This window comes from Rhinolophus sinicus, linkage group LG16 (genome assembly GCF_036562045.2).
Source record: "Rhinolophus sinicus isolate RSC01 linkage group LG16, ASM3656204v1, whole genome shotgun sequence".
NCBI classification, from domain to species: domain Eukaryota; kingdom Metazoa; phylum Chordata; class Mammalia; order Chiroptera; family Rhinolophidae; genus Rhinolophus; species Rhinolophus sinicus.
Genome location: NC_133765.1, coordinates 20,089,811 through 20,108,619, shown reverse-complemented (window position 1 = coordinate 20,108,619; position 18,809 = coordinate 20,089,811). Strand labels below are relative to the sequence as shown.

General features: G+C 49.4%; 1 protein-coding gene across 1 annotated transcript; it reads left to right on the top strand.

Annotated features, from left to right (window-relative positions):
• Nucleotides 1–4,877: 4,877 nt before the first annotated feature.
• Nucleotides 4,878–18,315, top strand: TCN2 (transcobalamin 2). Its single transcript, XM_019743133.2, has 10 exons — nt 4,878–5,006; nt 5,291–5,500; nt 8,443–8,635; nt 9,398–9,567; nt 10,535–10,696; nt 11,788–11,960; nt 12,074–12,260; nt 13,134–13,305; nt 15,246–15,361; nt 17,717–18,315. The coding sequence occupies exons 2-10, from the start codon at nt 5,437–5,439 to the stop codon at nt 17,776–17,778; spliced, it is 1,299 nt and encodes a 432-aa protein (XP_019598692.2). The 5' UTR covers nt 4,878–5,006; nt 5,291–5,436; the 3' UTR covers nt 17,779–18,315.
• Nucleotides 18,316–18,809: the final 494 nt, after the last annotated feature.

The window sequence follows — 18,809 nt, the reverse complement described above, 5'->3', positions numbered from 1 at the left end:
AAAATTGTATCACCACGTTGGAAAACAATTGGGCAGTTTCTATAAAGCTATATACATAAAATTTATATTTATAGTTATATTTACCCAGTCACTCCATTCTTAGGTGTTTACCAAAATAAATGGTAGCATGTATTCACACAAAGATTTGTACATGAACATTCTTAACAGCTTTATTTGTAATAGCCAAAAAGTAGAAATAACCCAGATATCCATCAATAAGTGAGTGGAGAAACAAATTGTGGTATATCCATACAATGGAATATTACTCAGCAATAAAAAGAAACAAAATACTGATACATTGGGCAATATGGATAAATCTCAGAACAATTATGCTGGATAAAAGAAGCCAGAGAAAACCCTACATCCTGAATTATTCCATTTATTTAAAGTTCTGGGAAGTGTAATTTGCAGTGGTAGAAGGTAGGTCAATGGTTGCCTAGGAGTGGGGGACATGTAGGGTAAGAGGGAGGCATTCCAAAGGGGCAGGAAGAAACTTTTCAGGGTGATGGATGTGTTCATTATCTTGATTGTGGTAATGGTTTCAAAGTTGCATACGTTTGTCAAAACGTATTAAATGATACCCTTTAAAAATGTACTGTTTACTGTATGTTCATTTTACCTCAGTGAAACTACAATAAAACGTTTTCAAAAATCACTGTTGCATCTGGGAGCAGGAGAGAGGGAAGGATGGAAGAGATTAGTGCCACCATTAAAGTCCTAAAAGGTGCAGAGGTGGTAGTCTCTATCACATCTCTGTGTAATTCATCAGTCCGGCCTTTGCAGAAACTGGATTGATTCTGGAGAACGACTGTAGCCTACAGTAGATGCAACCAAGTAGTAGCCCTGATCACAGTTGCTGTGGGAATGGTATCATTTCTAGAGCAAAGTAATAATGCTTGAGGTCTGTGGTGTGCTGCCATTGACTTAGCAATAATGCATTCTTTTCCATTCCACTTAGAAAAGAAGATCCGAAACAGTTGTCATTCTCATGGAACTGACAAAAATATTCATTTAGAGTTTTACATCAGGGCTACGTTAATTCTCCTCTCCCCTGTCATGATATAGTCTGAAAAGACCTAGATCACGTGGACAGCCCACAGACCATCACACTGAACAGTCAGGACAAGCAAAGAAAGGGCTCTGGCTGCAGAGCAAACAGCACGCCATTTGGACCATCAGATCCAGTTGACACTGTAGTTTTGGAGTCAGTGGTTGGAAAGATGTGGTATGCAGCTTACGGCAAGCCCCAGTGGGAGAATCACAATGCAAGCCTCTGGAATTCTGGGGCCAGGTCATGCCATCCACTGCAGAGAATTATGTACCATTGGCGAAAAAGTTCCTGGCTTGGCCCTGGTCCCTGGTAGAGACACCATCTCTTCAAAAGGCAAATAAAGTTGTAGTATTATTATTGAAAGTAATTTAAAACTCACAGACCCCCAGGGATTCATAGGCCACACTTTGAGAACAACCCTCTAGGTGATGGAACTAACAATTTTCTTTTTCTTTTTTTTCGCCCCACCATCCTCCACCTCCTCTCTCTTCCTTTTTTTATTTTTTATTTTTTTAATTTATTTTTTTTTCTCTCTCTTCCTTTTCCTTCTCTTCCTCCTCACTTTCCTCCTTCTCCTTCTTCCTTAACAAATCTGCCTTTTCTAATGTTTTTGTGCAATCAACAAGTGTTACTTATGTCATTAGAAAAATTAAGATTAATTATGAACATCTTTCTACAGGAAATGTGCTCTAAAATAATAATTTTGTATGTTTACATATTTGATTACTGAAATGGATATTGCATATATAACCATGCAGTCGTGTATTTGTTGTATCCATTTGTGTCATGAACCTTCATGCACACAATTTTATTTTTCTCTGTTGGATTCTTTCTTTGGCTATGTCTTAGCCCAGTCAGCTTAAGTAAGACCCTCGGGAACAAACCTTTAGGCTGACAGTCAGCTTTGTTGAGCCATTGCAATGCGGGAAACTTCCCAACAGGGGAATTGTGGGGGTCTGACCACACAAAGGGAAAAGTTATTAAAGTTTTGGGGGAAGGGTGAGGTTAGATGCACTGTAAACCAAGCAATGTTTCGATGGGCTCAGTGCAAGGCAGAGCTGCATGAGAAGGAACAACTTCAGATCTGGACATCAAAGTGGACCCAGAGTCCTGTTCCCTTGGAAACTACAAGGTTAAGATAGGTGTGGAATGTTGTTGAGTCCAGAAGCTGTTGCCCGGAAGCTGCTTCTCTGTGTCACAGCAACTTAGAGCCTCCAGGCATGTTTCATTCTTAGTAATATGATTTCAAACAGCAAATTCCTGATAGTTTGTGGTTTTAGGGAAAAAAGGAAACCTTAGTAAAAAAGTAATAGTCATTCCAAGAACATGGTTATTGGGACACTTTACAGTTGTAACTTGACCTTGGGAGAAGTTATGATTCCTGGATTTATCTGCGCCTGTTCTGATGCATGGGCAGGCAGACTTTACTTGCTCTTTCCAAGCTAATTTTTACTTTCTCAGCGATAGTCTCCCAAATAGAAATCCCAAATCAAATGATTTAGTCATCTTTCTCTTTTACGTTCCCTGACCATATGACCTAAACAGCCCAGCTTCACCCTCAGTCATTCTATTTCTAACAGCTATGGGAAATGCACCTGTACCCACTGGGCACTGAAGTACCTTCAAAGGAAACTTCTCACCAGAGGCCAGGCCATGGGGAGTCTCTCCACTATGGCTGCCTCTTCCAGATTGCCCTCCTAGAGGTGGCAGGAACCAGCATCACCCCCCCCCCCACCACAGAGGGTTGGGGGGCCAGGGCAGTCCTGTCTCGGACCAAGGCAGCTCCACGCACACAAACTGCTGAGGCTCCTCTGGAGTTCGGAACCAAAGGATCTGCAGAAGTTGGGCCTCCTTCCTTCTCCAGAACCTTACCTGGATGGGCCACACCCAGCCTTCCTGTACTGGACTGTCTAATTTTAAATTTATAAAGTACTTCCGTAAACAGACGCACATCTCTGTATAGTCATGTACAGCTATGTGCTGAGAAATGCATCGTAGGCAATTTCATTCTTATGTGAACATCATAGAGTGATTTACACAAACCTAGATGGTACAGCCTACTGCACTCCTAGGCTACAAATTTGTACAACATATTACTCTGTACCGAATACTGTAGGCAATTATAACACAATGATAAGTATTTGTATATTTAAACATATTTAAACATAGAAAAGCTACAGTAAAAATACAGTATAGAAGATATGGTCCGCCTGTACAGGGCACTTCCCATGAATGGAGCTTACAGGACTGGAAGCTGCTCTGGGTGAGTCAGTGAGTGAGTGGTGAGTGAATGTGAAGGCCCAGGACACGACTGTCCACTGCTGTAGACTCTATAAACACTCTACACTTAGGCTGCACTACATTTATAAAAAATATCTTCCAATCTTCAATAATAAATTAACCTTAGCTTACTGTAACTTTTTCACTTGATAAACTTTAATTTTTTTAACTTTTTGACTTTTTTATTATAACACTGAGCTTAAGACACAAACACATTGTACATCTCTACAAAAATATTTGCTTTCTTTATGTCCTTATTCTATAAATGTTTTTCCTATTTACATTTTTTTTTTACTTTTTACACTTTTTGGTTGAAAACTAAGACACAAACACACACATAAGCCTAGGCCACCATAGGGTCAGGTTCACCAAAATCACTGTCTTCCACTTCCACCTACTGTCCCATTGGAAGGTCTTCAGGAGAAATAACATGTGTGGAGCTGTCATTTCCTGTGATAACAATGTCTTCTTCTGAAATACTTCCTGAAGGACCTGCCTGAGGCTCTTCTTGAGGAGGTTTAACCCTTAGAAATATTTCCATGGTGGTTTGCTTGGTTTGTGTCTTTTTTCATTACAGCTTTGCTTGCAAGCAGATAATGCACCATGAACATTCCTCTCTAATGAAAACCTTTCGGTGTTGGGGTCCATGTTTTCAAACTTTTTAAGGAGCTTGTTGAGGTCTGAAAAGCTTCTGCTAAACCCTTCACTGTGAATTTTCTTAGGCGTTCTTTTTCTTCTGAAGTTTCCTGTTCTCGGCCTCTTGTTCAGCTATGTGTTCCTGTTCCAGTTCCAACAACCTCTCATTAGTCAGTTCCTGAGGAACCACGTCTAGGAACTCCCCAGCGGCATCCTATCCACACCCAGGTTGAAATTGTTTGCCATCTCCCACAGCTTTGTTCATTTTTGCAATATTTGCGCTATGATGTTATAATGACTATAACATCACTAGGCAATAGGTATTTTTCAGATCCATTATAATTTTATGGGACCACCATCGTATATGCACCATCGACCGAAATGTCGTCATGCGGTGTATGACTCTATTTATCTATATCAAGAGCTTGACTTGTGATAAGTCAGGCACAGAAACAGATTATCTTGAAAGAATGAGTGCCATAAAATGAGTGCAATAAAAAGCTTATTTGGAAATGATTAGAGGTGGTTTAAGGTCTTAACATCTTCACAAGTAGAGCTGGAAGGGAGCTTAGTTAGAATGATTTTTTCCAACTCTCTTATCGCACACAGGAGAAACTATTTCAAATTCGGAGAGGTTAAGCGACCTGGCCAAGGTCACACAACACCACCAGTTAACTCTTATACATTGATTCTCCTGTGGGGCCCAGCAGATAAGGAATCTTTGTCCTCTCTCCTTGCATAGAGTTTTTTAGGTTACTTCCCTAGTCCTGAAAAAATAACCCTGCTACTCATGGCTTTGTGTCTCAAAAGATTAAATCCAGTTCCTTAACTTGTTTTGTCTCCCGGAGGCTCCCAGCTTTCCGGTTGGTTAAGAAAACTAGCCTGCTTGGTTCCAACACAGCCAGCCCCACCCCTCTGGGCGGAGAACAACAGCTGACTAAAGCAGTCTCCCTCATGTGACCACTGTAACTCCCGCTTCCACTCCCTGTCCCAGGCCAGGATTGGCACTTCAAGGGGCTCCTTCTGTGAGGGGCAACAGGTAGGCACCCCAGCACTGCCTGTGCCCCGCTGGAACAGCTATGAAGATACCAGACAGGCGCAGTCAGACAGACTTGGGCAGAGCTGGTGGCCGGCTCTTTAGGCCGTGGGGCGGAATGTGGCTGACCTTGAGATTTCTCACACTACCCCTATGTGCCCTCCCCTTCCCCTTGCGCCCCCCCACCAGGAAAGCTGCTCTGCCCTTCCTTCCTTCCTCTGTTCTTTGGCCTTCCTTTCCCCTCAGCTACAGACGGTTTCCCCCTGTTCTCTCTGCTGACTTAGCAGTGTGCTGCCAGGCGTGGAGAGATTAATCAGTGACAGAAAGCTGCCACTTTCGGATCAGTGACATCTGTGGTCAGGAGAGCCTCTGCAAGGCGAACCCTAGGAGTCTGTCCATCTTCCCACCTGCTGCTCACCCTCCTGCTGCTGCCATGGGGCACCTTGGGACCCTCCTCTTCCTGCTGGGGGCCCTGGGGGCTCTCGCTGACATCTGCAGTAAGTAACCATAGCTACCCTGTGCCTCTTTCTTCCCGGGTCCTTAGGAGGGAGGGCCATCTTTTCCAAGCCCCTCATTATATAGCTGGGGAAACTGAGGCTCTGGTGTGGGGGGAGGTACAACTTATCTGCCCCGATGGGCTCCCACAGCAGTTTGGGGTTAGCTGGAACTCAGTGTTTAAGCACGTTGTATGACTGACTCCCCGCCAGACACGACTGCCTCCACTAATTCAGTCATTTGTTCACTTATTCATTCAACGCACATTGATTGAGACATCTCTGTGACAGGTGCAGTGTTAAGCTTTGGGGAAAGAGCAAAGAGCAAGACAGATCCAGTCCCTGCCCTCCTAGAGTTTCCGTTCTAGTGAAGGAGACAGACAAAGGAAGTCAAGGGGCAAATCGGTGCTGTGTTTGGGGGCTGTGGTGTGTGTCACAGGAAGCTAAGCAGGCCCAAAGTCCACTGATTCAGGGAGAGAGGATGGGGAAGGATTTCCAAGGACCAGGGGATGACAGGGGAACTGAAATGTGAAGAAGGGAAAGGAACTGGCAAGAAAAGGCGGGAAAGCTTCCAAGGCAGAGGGAAGTAAGTGTGGAGACCCTGGTGGGGAGATGAGCCCCAGAGGGTAGGAGGGGCCATGGTGAGATATTTGCATTATACGAGTATTCTTTGCTCAGGCTCTGTGTCCCAGCGCTGGCCGGCCCCCAGGCCTCTCAGGCAGGACCTGTCTGCGATCTGAGTGCACAGGCTTGGTGTGCCTGGGCATAGGGGCCAGGCAGGAAGCGGAAGCCAGGAAGGGAAGCCTCTGAAGCCAGGGCCCACCCACCTCTTTTCTCCCCTCCTATGCTCTTCCAAGGGCGTTATGCTCTGCAATATGCTTTCACCACCAGGGTCTCTTACGATCCTTGGAGAAACTGAGAGGCAGGTTCAGTCATGTTCAGATGATAGATGAAGCAGTCAAGGGTCAGAGGGGCCAGGTGACCGGCCCAAGGCGCTCCAGCTTTGCAGGGCTTTGCCAGACTCAGTGCTCAGAAGTCCAGGACAAGGTCTCTGGTACCAGGAGCCTTCGGCCTGTGTTCCACAAGTGCAACCAGACCCCGCAGCCCTTGGCTCTTGGTTCCAGTCTAGACAGTTTCCAGGGGAGACCTGGGACTTGGTCCTCAACCTCACTGGTCGTGAACATTTCGACGGTTGGCCCGTAGGCCTGACCCCATATGAGTCCCCTCCCTGTGGGGCTTGGAGAGCCCTGGACTGGTGCAGCTCACTGCTGCTGAACCACTTAATCTCTCCCAGCCTCATTCCCTCGCCTGCAAAGTAAGCTAAGAATGCTCCCTGGCCTCCCTCCTTTGTGTGGTGCCAGGATCCCACACACCGGCTTTACCAGCTTAACGCTGTGAAATTGACAGGCATGCTGCACCAATGCTCATGCAAGGGGGGCTCCTGTGCTTTGGAAAGTCAATGCCGGTCAGGCCTCAGCTGGCAGAGCTGGGCGGCCTTGTGAGCAGGAGGCCCTGGTGGGGAGTGAGCTCATCCAGGGGCACTTTTATTACCCTGTGTGAATCTGCCTGGTTTCCTTCCTTCTAAGGAGGCTGTTTACAGCTCCTGCTCCTCTTCTTATCACTTCTAACCCCAGGGATGACTCACCTGCTGGCGGTCTAAGCCCAGGGTGGGGGCAGGGACTCCCTCACCAGTTTGAAGAAAAGGGAACGGGAAAGAGAAGTGCAGAGGGAGAGATATCCAGAGAGATAGGCTGAGCCTTGGAGAGACTGAGAGAGAGAGATCCTGAGAGAGACAGAGGGCGAGAAAAGCAACTCCTCCTTACCTCCCCCCATCCTATTCCTCCTACCCTCCTGCTGTCATAGCAACAGATATCTGAGACATGGGGGAAAACAGACATCAAACCATCAGAGATGGGCGTTGTGAGAGGAACCCTGGCCCTTGGGCCAAGAGGTCCAGGAGGCACTCTGCCTTTGCTCAGTCCCCTGGGAGGGGCAGCCTGTGCAGTATCCTGGGACAGGGCACAGAAGAGACAGCTAGAGCCCTGCAGTGACCTGGAGGCAGTAAATGGGGAAAAGTCCAAAGTCACTGCAAGGCCACCTACTCAGCTCAGGTCTCTTCCTGAAGGAAGAAGGTGAACGGAGGTCAGAGGGAGCTGGGAAATATCCCTGAGGCTTCTGCTTCCTGGCTACTTCAGATATTCCCATATTTTAGTGACACAGTTTCAGCTGAATCCCAAAGCACACAGATGAATGGTTGGAAAGATAATAGCTTTGTCACGATTCACCTCACAATCTCAGGTCCTCTTCTCCTAAACAGAGGTGGCAGGAAAAGGTTATTTTGAGATCTGCGCATAGGAAGTTCACCAGGCAGCCCCAGGTAACCAGTGGGCAATGGGCAGTACATTAAAATTGGATGTGTAACATGTTCCATGTGTGGGTTGAAGCTTTTGTAATGAGTAGAGCAACTGTTCAGCAGAGCGTCAAAGAGCACGGGCTTTGCAGGCAGGCCCATCGGTGGCTCAGCAGCCTCACATAAGACGTGACATGACTTTGAACTTCTGCTTCCTCTTTTGTGCAAAGCAATGATGACAGTGCCTAGCTGTGTGATGGGGCTGGCATGAGGACCCAGTAGGTCTGGTGGTGCCCAGGACACACCGTGCGGCTTGGCATTTTGTCTCTGTGTTACTCCTAATAGGCAGAGTTTTTGCCTGGCACCAGCTTCGTGAGCCCTGGGCCCATGACCCCTCCCTGACCCTCTCCAACTGCTCTTTTGAGATACCTACTTTCGCCCCTTTACCCTCTGCCTTTCATTACAGCCATATTTTCCCATATGAGTAGGGTGTGTGGTGAGTCCTATTCCCAGGAGAAGGCCCTGGTAAGGTAAAAGCAATTCCTTGCTGGTGGCCTGGCCCTGAGACCTCACTTGGCCTGTTCTCTTTTCTAAGACATACCAGAGGTGGACAGCACGCTGGTGCAGACACTGGGCCAACACCTCTTGCCCGGGATGGACCAGCTCTCCCTGGAGCACCTGAACCCCAGTCTCTACGTGGGCCTGCGCCTCTCCAGCCTAGAGGCTGGAACCAAAGAGGACCTCTACCTGCACAGCCTCAAGCTCAGTTACCAGCAGAGCCTCCTGGGGTATTGCCACTCTCTTCTCCTTTTCCCATGTCTTGCTCCACATCCTAAGAGACAGGAGACCTGTGTTCTGGTTTGTGCCTGTCATTGCCTGGTTGGGAGACTTTAGGAAAGTTTCATCTCCTCTAGGTCTTTCTCCATCTGCAGAATGGAGTTGGTCTGACTAGAATGGAAATGCTAATACAGGGCCCTTCTACAAGCCCCCATACCTGAGGCAGACATCACTAATCCATGACCACACTCTTCCATTCTGAGCCCAGAGGCAGCATCTGTCTGTGCTCCCCTCCCATGCCTGAAGCAGACATCACTAATCCATGCCTGTGCCCTTTCTAGGTGATTAAGAGATGGGGGGCTCTTCTGAGCTCCAGTGTGGGAATTTGAATTAGAGATAAAAGATCAGGAGTACCATAGAGCATCTCTTGCTTGGACTCCCTCTTGAGAAGTGTACGCAGGGCAGGGAGAGGAAAGAAAAGGGAGAGTGCATGGGTGAAGCATGACCAAAATAGTAGGGCAAGCACAGGGCATTTGGACAGGAGAACCCTCAGAGTTTGTCCTTGAGTTTAATTTTTCATCTTTATGAAATATGTGTGGCACACACTTCACAACTTACATAGCTGACTACATCTGCTTTTGGGGAAGTTCTAGCACATTTTCCAACTGCTAGGATTTTTTGCCACTTTGTGATGTTGGTGGGGGTCACCCCTAGCCAGGCTTACCTGGGTGCTACTTTCTCCTGACAGTGTTGTTAACTGGCTTTGTCCCTAGGTCTGCCTCCAGTGATGACAACAGCGACATCCAGGCCAAGCCCTCCATGGGCCAGCTGGCCCTCTACCTGCTCGCTCTCAGGTCCAACTGTGAGTTTGTTGGCGGCCGCAAGGGGGACAGGCTGGTCTCACAGTTGAAGAGGTTCCTGGAGGATGAGAAGAGGGCAATTGGTAAGAGGAGGCTGTCTGCCAGGGGTGGAGAGGGCTCATCAGAACTTTGGGTTTTCTCCCCAGCTCTCTTTCCTGCCCTCCATTCTGCCTATCTCACTATCCACCTAGAGGCTCGGCCTGCCCCAGTAGCCATCCTTGAGCAAGCCTTTTCTGCACCCCACGTGCACTGCATCAGCAAGTTTTGCTGCTCAGCCACCAAGATTGACCTAACTATCCACCTCTGGGACAATGGCACAGCCTTCTTACGACTTATTCCTCAGCCTCTCTCGGCTAACTTTCTTCCCTCCTAACTCGACCCAGCACACACAAAGCAAGCGTTTTGAATATAAGTCTGATCTTTTAGCATTGCGTAAACCCTGCAGGGGCTGCTCACTGCTGTGTTAACAGCCCTCAGGCCTAGCCTGTCTGCCCTTTTCTCCTTTCCAGTTCTGCCCACCCACTGTCTGGCTTACCACACTCACCTGCCCCTCGGTGGGCTCCAGCCACAATGGCATTCTCTTAGCTTGCAAACCAGGGTCTCCATATATGTTCCCTCTATCTGGAAGCTTTCCTTCCCTTTCAAGTTGTTTCCTGTCCCATCTCCCCAGCATCACTGCCTTAGAGACTCCTGTCCTGATGCCCTAGCTACTCAAAGTCCTCTGTTATATGGCCCCACAGACCTCGGTCCACGTTTCAGTTCTAATCGTACTCTCATGAGTGTGGGTTGTGTTATTGTCGGAGGCCCTGGCTGCACTGTGCCTGGCCTGTTGTCACTGTTTCATATTCTCCAAGCACAGCAACTGACACTTAGTGGAACCTCAGCAAGTATGGGTTGAGGGCAAAAGGATCTCATGACCCAAAGGAGGGTGTTGGAAAATATCAGCCGTGGGGATCTATGTGTTAATGGGGCAGGTGGCTGGGAGGGGGCAGAGAGGCCACCCCTCGGGCCTGGCATGACACCCCCGCCCCTCCATTTTCTGCCTCTCAGGGGACCATCACAAGGGCCACCCCCACACCAGCTACTACCAGTACGGCCTGAGCATCCTGGCCCTGTGTGTCCACCAGAAGCGGGTACATGACAGCGTGGTAGGCAAACTCCTGTATGCCGTGGAACACGACCACCATCCCCACCAGGGCCACCTCTCTGTGGGTGAGTGGGCCAGACCTTGCAAGGCCAGGCTGGCAGTCCCCCAGCCCCAGCCCCAACTGAAGGCCCATGCTCACCTTTCCTTGGGCCCCCTCCTTATCAAGTCTATTAGGAGCGAAATGGTGAGGGCTTGTGTGGAGTGTGGTAGCTGTGAGCCAGCGCTGGAGCTGGACTGAGATTCCGAAACCCAGCTCCATGGCACATGTGCATTGTAGGATGCCTGGACAAGTCAGCTGGCCTTTCCGATTCAGCTTCTCCTGTAAAATAACCTTCTAGCAGCATCTTGATAAATGATGCCTTGGAAATAAAAGGCTTAGCACAGTGCCTGGCATGGAGAAAGTTCTGGATATATAGCTATGATCTTATTGTATGAGCTGGGAAGCCTGATACCTGGATCCTGGATCTGCTTCCTCACTGTGTGACCTTGGGCCTCCAGTGCCCTTTCTTGTCATTGTGATTCAAGGTCTCTTCTGGGCCTGGTTCTGTGAGTGAGTGTGTGTGCCTCGCATAGGGTGGGATAGGATGGAGTAAGGGGGATGGGGAGGTGGCCAGAGAGAAGAGGGCGGCAGGGCCCCTGCCATCAGGGGGCTTGTTCTGCCTCAGAAAGTTGTAGAAAAACCATGTGGACACATTAAATCACCTTGGGGCGGGGGGGAGTCTTTAAACCCAAGCAGCATCCTGGACCTATTAAATCAGACCATCTAGGGGTGAATCCAGGCATCGATTCATCTAAAACTTGCCTAGTGATTCCAACGTGCCGGCAGGTTTTGGAATGAGCGGTGTGGGATAAAGTCCTGTTGGGCCTCCCGTCTCCAGTCTCTCTCCCAACCTCTAACCTGTAAACAGTAGACAGGAATAGGGTGACCAACCATCCCAGTTTGCCTGGGACTAGGGGGTTTCCCAGGACACTGGACTTACGGTGCCCAAACTGGGGAAGTCCTGAGCAAACCGGGCAGGGCTGGTCCCCGTGGCTAGTGGAAACTTTCTAAAATGCTGATCTGACCATGTTGACCCCCCTTCTGCAACCCTCCTGTGGCTGCCCATCGCCCCTAGACCCTGCCTGGGCTGACCGCAATTGGCTCTGTCCCCTGCAGACACGATGGCCATGGCAGGCTTGGCCTTCACCTGCCTGAAGCGCTCCCACTTCAACCCCGATCAGAGGAACCGGATGACTCTGGCCATCAGGAAAGTGCAAGAGAAGATCCTGAAGGCCCAGACTCCAGAGGGCCACTTTGGGAATGTCTACAGCACCCCTCTGGCGCTACAGGTGGCTGGTCCACCCTGGTGGCTGGTGGGGGTGGGCTGGTCAGGGACTGGCGGACCTGGTTTCTCCCCGTTAGCTGACCCACCTCCTCTTTCTCTACCTCACTCTGTCACCAGTTGTTGGTGACCTCCCATATGCCTGGTGTGGAGCTGGGCATAGCATGCCTCAAAGCAACAACTGCTCTGTTGGCCAGCCTGCAGGATGAGGCCGTCCAGAACGTTCTCATGATTTCCCAGCTGCTGCCTGTCCTGAACCAAAGGAGCTATGTGGATCTCATCTCCCCAGACTGCCTGGCACCAAGAGGTAGCCAAGCCTTTCACGCAAGCCTGGCTGTTTTTAATCTGCAGGGCACTCACTGAGGTCTGCACGGCCCAGTGAGGGGTGGTTGTTTGGTCCTGATTTACTGAGTCAACAGGGGTTGGTGGGTGTATGTGTGACACACTGACAGCTAAGATGTGGTCACAGCTTCTAGAAGCTCACACTGTGGGGAGGGAGAGCTGTGGGTGGGCAGGAATCTCCAGTCCCTTCTGTGAGAACCTAGTATAGAAATGTTTGGATAGACGGATGGATGGATGGATGGATGGATGGATGGATGGATGGATATTCATTTTGCTTAGCTCTTATACATCATAATGAGTCCCAAGGAGCAGCTTGAATCAGGGCTTCCTCTGGGAGAGGGACTTGACTTGGTGAGTGGCATTTGCTGGTAGCAAAGAGAGAAGGAAGGCAGAGCACAGAAGAGGCAGCAAGAACAAAGGCACAGAGGTGTAAAGACTAGAATTTGGGAGAAAGTTCACGCTAAAGAGTAGGGTTGGAGAAAATGAGCTGGAGTGGCAGGCAGAGAATGAAAAGGAGAGGAGGTCCTCAGAGGGAAAGGGGAGTGACATGAGCAAATGTATATTCTAGAAAGAGCCCTCTTGGATGCTATGTGGCAGATAAGTGGGAGGCAGGGAAACCAATGAGGGGCTTGACCTGGGCAGCCAGAGATGTGGGGACTGAGGTTACGGGCAGGTTAGGAGGGCAGCCAGGTTTTGGCTGTGTAGGCAATGACTGTTGAGTGAGATGGGACCTTAGGGAAGGAGGAGTTCACAATGGTCCACAGTGTCTTTAAGGGAAGAAAGAACTAACACCCAGCCCAGCCCTCACACCAGCTGCCCCTTTTTCTCTCCCTGGCAGTTATGTTGGAACCAGCTGTGGAGACCACTTCACAGAGCCAAGTCCCAGAAGTCATTCATGTCATGTTGACAGTCCCCAGTGTCTGGCCACCATATACGCGCTCCATCTCTGTCCCTGCCGGGTCCTCTTTGGAAGATGTCCTAAAGAAGGCGCAGGAGCTCGGAGGATTCATGTGAGACCTTCACTTCCCAGCCCTCACCCTACCGACTCCACATCTCTGAAATGGGATCATGCCTAAATAAGTCGGGAAGGATGCTCATGTTGCCAATGGGGAATCTGGTCCAGAAAAGACGAGTGCCTTCCACCACGTCACCTGGACCCCAGAATTCTTGTCCATAAATATATGCCTCAGTTTGAGAGGGCTCCAATTTCTGTCCCCAACTGGATTTCCCAGAGGATGCAGCCAGGGATGGCCCACAGCTGGTGCCTTGGGGTCATCTGAGCCCAGGGAATTTTGGGCCAGAGATATGCAAAGACCCACCCCTTGAAAGGACAAACATTCTCCTAGAGCCCAGGTTAACTTACTTCTGTTTTAATGACTTAGATGTGTACTAATATATTTACTCTTAAAAGTCCTTTCTGGCTCAAGACAGCTATAAATCCTAAACAACTTTGCAAATTAAATACAAAGAACACTAAAGCCGATACATCCAAATAAGGACTATCGGCCAGGTGCAGGGTGAGCCAGATGCGCTCAGCAATCCCTTAGATTGAGCTGCCGTCAAACCTGAGTTTGTACAGGCAGCTGTGGCTTTGTCGGCTTGTCCCTGGCCCGAACACTCCATTCACTGCTAAGCCACGGTTCTCTTCCCGGGAGCCTGCAGTGCATACAGCTGTACTGCTGGGGCCAAGATAGTCCAGACAGCCACACACGCTGAGACCCTTGGCAGGTCTCAGTCTGGCAGATTACCCAGAACCTGCTGGCATTCGTGTTTGGATATCGTCATCAAAATGAAAAAGATAGAACTTAACATTTTTGTTCAGGACTCCAGGACCTCTGAGAAGACATCAGGGGCACCAGTCTGAGAAATAATTCTCTTGTTAGTAGGGGTGGATGCCTGACGGGGTTGAGGGGCCAGGCAGGAAGGCCATGTTCAAGGCACAGGAATGCATAGCAGAGAAAGCTGGACTGCAGAAAGGGAGCGAGAAAGGGAGAGATGGAGACAGAGAGACAGACAGAAAGAGAGAAGAGAGAAAAACAGAGACAGACAGACAGACAGACAGGCAGGCAGGCAGGCAGGCAGGTAGACAGCACTCAGAGAGAAGTGCTGCGCGCAGCCATGTGGCCCCACAGAGTTAGGGAATGACTGGAGAAAGGGGGCTGCTCCATGACACCCCCTAAAACAATACTTTCCCTTTGCCTAAATCACCCTGAATGGGTTTCTGTTTCTTTGAACTATAAAAACCCACCTTCTCTAAAACCAAAACCATTGCTAAGCCTTTTGGAGAGAGAAGGGACATGACCCATGGAAGTTTAAGAGGACGCTTTTGCTGTGGCATCCAGATGGGTTGGAGAAATGCAAAGTTGGAGTCAAGAAGCTTAGGAAGGGAGGGGTGAGTAAGGAGATTTTGGTTGCAAGGGCCAGAAATATAACTCCAGTGCTCTCTGGTAATGAGGAGCGTGGTGTATACAGAGTCAAATAGTAAACTGAACAGCCACAAGAAGGGAGTGACATTGAGCCACAGAAACTTCCAGAACCAGAGACCCAATGCCACCACCAGGGTCTCTGTCTCTGTCCCCCATATTCCAGCTTCTCTCTGCAGACTGGTTTCACCCTCTCTCCCTGGACATTTTATGTGTGATGTTGGCAACTTCTGATTCTCACCCCTACAACATCAGCCCTCATAGAGGGCCCAGTTGCTGGGTTGAACACATAGGTGCCCCTTCATGCAGGCCATGGTCATGGTCAGCACAGAAGGGATGAAGTCCCCTGAAAGGGCAGTGTCAGTGAGCCTGGAGAGGAGGGGTGGAGGTGAGACCCAGGGTGAGGTGGTTCAGGAAGGGTTTGTCTAGTGCTCGCCCTGAGGATATGTGGGTGAGCTCCAATTCTACCCTTGGGTGGATGGGAGTAAAAGGCACCTCTTCTCCCTCTTCACCTGTCCCTTTGGTAGGTATGGAACACAGACCACCTTGTCTGGCCCTTACCTGACCTCCGTGATGGGGAAAGAAGTCGGGGAACGTGAGTTCTGGCAGCTCATCCGAGCCCCTGACACCCCGCTACAACAAGGTGAGTCTCGTGGCTGGAACACACCTCTGGATGTGTTCCCTACCCCAGCCCTATCCTAGCGAGGAGGAGTCATCAACGTGCCCCAGCTTTCCCCGGAACCTTCCTGGGCCTCAGCCTAGGAAAATCATTGATGCTCAAGGTTGCACAGTTTACTTAACTGAATTCTTACGTAATTTTATGTACATTATTATGACAATGCTAGGAAATCAGATAGGCAAAAAAGAAGACAATTCAAATCATAATTTGCTACCGAGGAATAACTTCTTTTAACTTTTGATGTATTTTCTTCCAGATAAGTTTTAAATATCTAAGTTTGTTGTTTCATAAAAAATGAAGCCATGCTTTATAGTAAATGCTGGCTGATAGAAATAAAATGGGAGCCACACGTGTAATGCTAAATTTTCTAGTTGATGAAACTAATATTAATAATACATCTTTTTTAACCAGTATATTCTAAGATAGTATCACTCCAAGATGTAATCAATTAAAATTATTAATGACATATTTGGCTTTTTTTTTTTTGTATTAAGATTTCAAGTGTTTAGTAGCCAGGTATCGCTAGTGGATGGCATATTGGACAGTACAGGTCTATATACTGTTTTGCAACTTATTTTTTTGTTCTAAATATATTATAGGCATCTTTCTATGTCAGTGTATGTAGATCTTCCCCTTCTTTGTAATGGCCACACAGAATATGTTATCTACCAGGAAGTTTTGAGCTGCAAGTAACAGGAAATGCAACGCAAACCAGCGTCCACAATATAACATTGGTTGTCTCCTGTGACAAGTCCAGAGGGAGTGAGGACTTCAGGGCTGGTATAACCTGGGCTGTAGGCTGTAGGAAGTACACCAGTACTTCCCCGGGATTCCATCCCCCTCTCTTGGCTGGCTTCCTCCTCCAGAGAGGTCTTTCTTTGTCTTCCCAGGGCTGCTCTCTTTTATGATTCAGGAAATTTGTCTGAATACCCAGCAAACTTCTCCTGGGGTCTTGAAGGTGGAATTGGGACACAGGTGTATTCCTGGACCTATTCCTGTTGCTAGGAGACAGCCACATTCTGCGACCACATTGTCTAGAGAGACATCACATGACTGGCTTAGGCCAATCCCACTGCTAGCCCACCCCCTGGGCTGGGTGCTGCTCTACAGAGCGTGGAGTGGGATGGCGGGCTGCAGCCTACTGGACCTCTAGGGTGTCTCCAGTTTTAAATCTTACACCCCAAGCTGTCATGAGCATCCTTGTGCATCAGTCTAGTCACCAGACAGACTCTTAAAGGTCCTCTGTCCCTGCTCCTACTACCTGGAACATCTACTGGACATTTACCGTGTACTAGGCATTGGGCCAAGTGCTTTCGGAAGGTGGGAACTTTCTGAGGGAGCCCAATAAGAAGCATTGTCTTTCCCTGCCTGGCTTCTGAACAAATTGAGAAATAAAACAAAGGGGTAGCAGATGGAGACCCCTTTATCTATTACTGATAAAGGCTGGATTAGAGGATAGAGCCGAGGGGGAAAGCCCGATGGACTCAGCCACGAGGCAGACGTAGGTGGCTGTGTCCTCTACCTCCCATCCTCTCTGCAGCCCCAGTCCAGCAGGAAGCCCATTCCCACGAGAAGAAGGAGGGCCCAGTTGGTGATATCTTTATTATCGTCATTTCAGAAATGGGCACGCCAGCACTCACAGAGGTTAAATAATTGCCCAAAGTCACACTGCTAATGAGTGACAAAGCTGGGGCTTGACCCCAGGTGTCATGCTGGAAGCTAGGTAGTCTCCAGTGAGCAAAGGCTGGCTCCTCCAGACCATTTGTGGTCCAAGTTCTCCCTCCAGGCCACACTGAGGACCCTCTTCCTGCCGGCCCCTCGGAGGCTATGAAGACAGTCACCTTCAGGTGCTGTTTTGGTTCCAGGGAAACGTTGCTGGCAGTAGTGATATTGATTACCGCTTAGGGGGCATGTACTTGCTAGACACTTTCTTGCATAACTCTGAGGTGGTTGATATTTTCGTTGTCGTCTCTGCTCTATAGATAAGCAAACTGGTACTCAAGGAAGAAAAGTGACCCACTTCAGTTGTCAGGGTCTCTGGTTCCTTTTGCCCCTTGTTGGTTATCCATACTGTTCTCCACTCCTTACCCTCTGTTATCTCCCCACTGTAAAATGAGCCTGTGGGCTTCAGGGAGCCTAGGTCACAGCTGAGTTCAGAGTCTCTGCAGTGGCTCTGGATAGTTCCCAGTTTCCCACCACCAAGCTCTGAAAGAATCTGACAGACCGTAGCGTCAGGGTGGGGGGTCCAGAAGATAAGGTTGGGGGCTGAGACACTCTGCTCTGTTAATACCTCCTTCCCCTCTTAACCTGTTTCTGCAGGTATTGCTGACTACAGACCCCAGGACAGAGAAACCATCGAGCTGAGGCTGGTTATCTGGTAGCCTCCCGGCTCACCCACCCCAGCAGCTTCGCACATCCCTGTACTTCCACCCTCCCTCCAGACATCCTTGTAACAGGCACACGCCTGACCCTACTGCCACCTCATGTGCCCTTGGAGCAATGTTCCCAGATCACCCCAGCCACCACCCCTGCGAGGCTCCTAAGCCACCACCATCCAGGAGCAGGGAGCCAAGCACCTTCCCTGGGCGGCCTGTCTACCTGGGTCTGGCCCAGCCTGGCCCCACAGGTGTCCTGTGAAGACCATTCATAGTCTGAAGGGCATGATGCTTCTCAGACCCCTCAGCACAAGGAGAAGTCCACCGGCTGCTGACGTTGTGAGTACTGCCTGCTCTGGGATTGGGGTCCCGCAAGGAGACCTCTGCAGCCAGGGGCTGGGGCCCTGAGCCCAGCTCTCCAGTCAGCTGTTAGAGCGGCAGCCCCAGAGCTCACTGTGACATAGCAACTGGTGAGGGCTCTGCGGCTCTGCAGGGCTGCTCAAACCTACCTCCAAAATGATTAAAGTGTTGATTGTGCTCATGCCCCAGTGTCCTGATGCCTCATGCTAGCGAGTAAGTGCAGGGGCTGTGAGCAGAGAAAGGGGAGATACCTCCAGGCGGGGAGCAGGGAGGGTTAGTGAACGTTCTGGGTCCAGGAAACGTCCCTGGCAGTGGTGATGTTGATTACCGCTTAGGGCGCATGTACTTGCTGGACACTTGATGGCATAACTCTGAGGTGGTTGATATTTTCATTGTCATCTCTGCTCTACAGATAAGGAAACTGGTACTCAAAGAGGAAAAGTGACCCATTCCTGTGTCAAGCAGGGGACATGGCTTAGGAGAGAGACAGACCTGGCCTGGGGTGGCTTCCTGGCTCCTTCACTGACTGTTATGATTACACGGCAGAGACCAAATTTAGCTGGAGGCCCAGGAACCCAGAGCTTGGGCTCTCACTCCTGGCTTTTCCTTAATGCAGTCAGGGTAGTACCCCAAGTCTCAGCAGCCAAGGTGCCAGGACCCTGCTTCTCAGTGGGAGG

What these genes read in the sequence shown, in the direction of transcription:
- TCN2 (XM_019743133.2), top strand. Translation starts at nt 5,437, where the DNA reads ATGGGGCACCTTGGGACCCTCCTCTTCCTGCTGGGGGCCCTGGGGGCT. An exon ending in CCAGGGCCACCTCTCTGTGG is followed by an intron (nt 10,697 to 11,787) that starts GTGAGTGGGCCA and finishes TGTCCCCTGCAG; the next exon opens with ACACGATGGCCATGGCAGGC. An exon ending in GCACCCCTCTGGCGCTACAG is followed by an intron (nt 11,961 to 12,073) that starts GTGGCTGGTCCA and finishes CTCTGTCACCAG; the next exon opens with TTGTTGGTGACCTCCCATAT.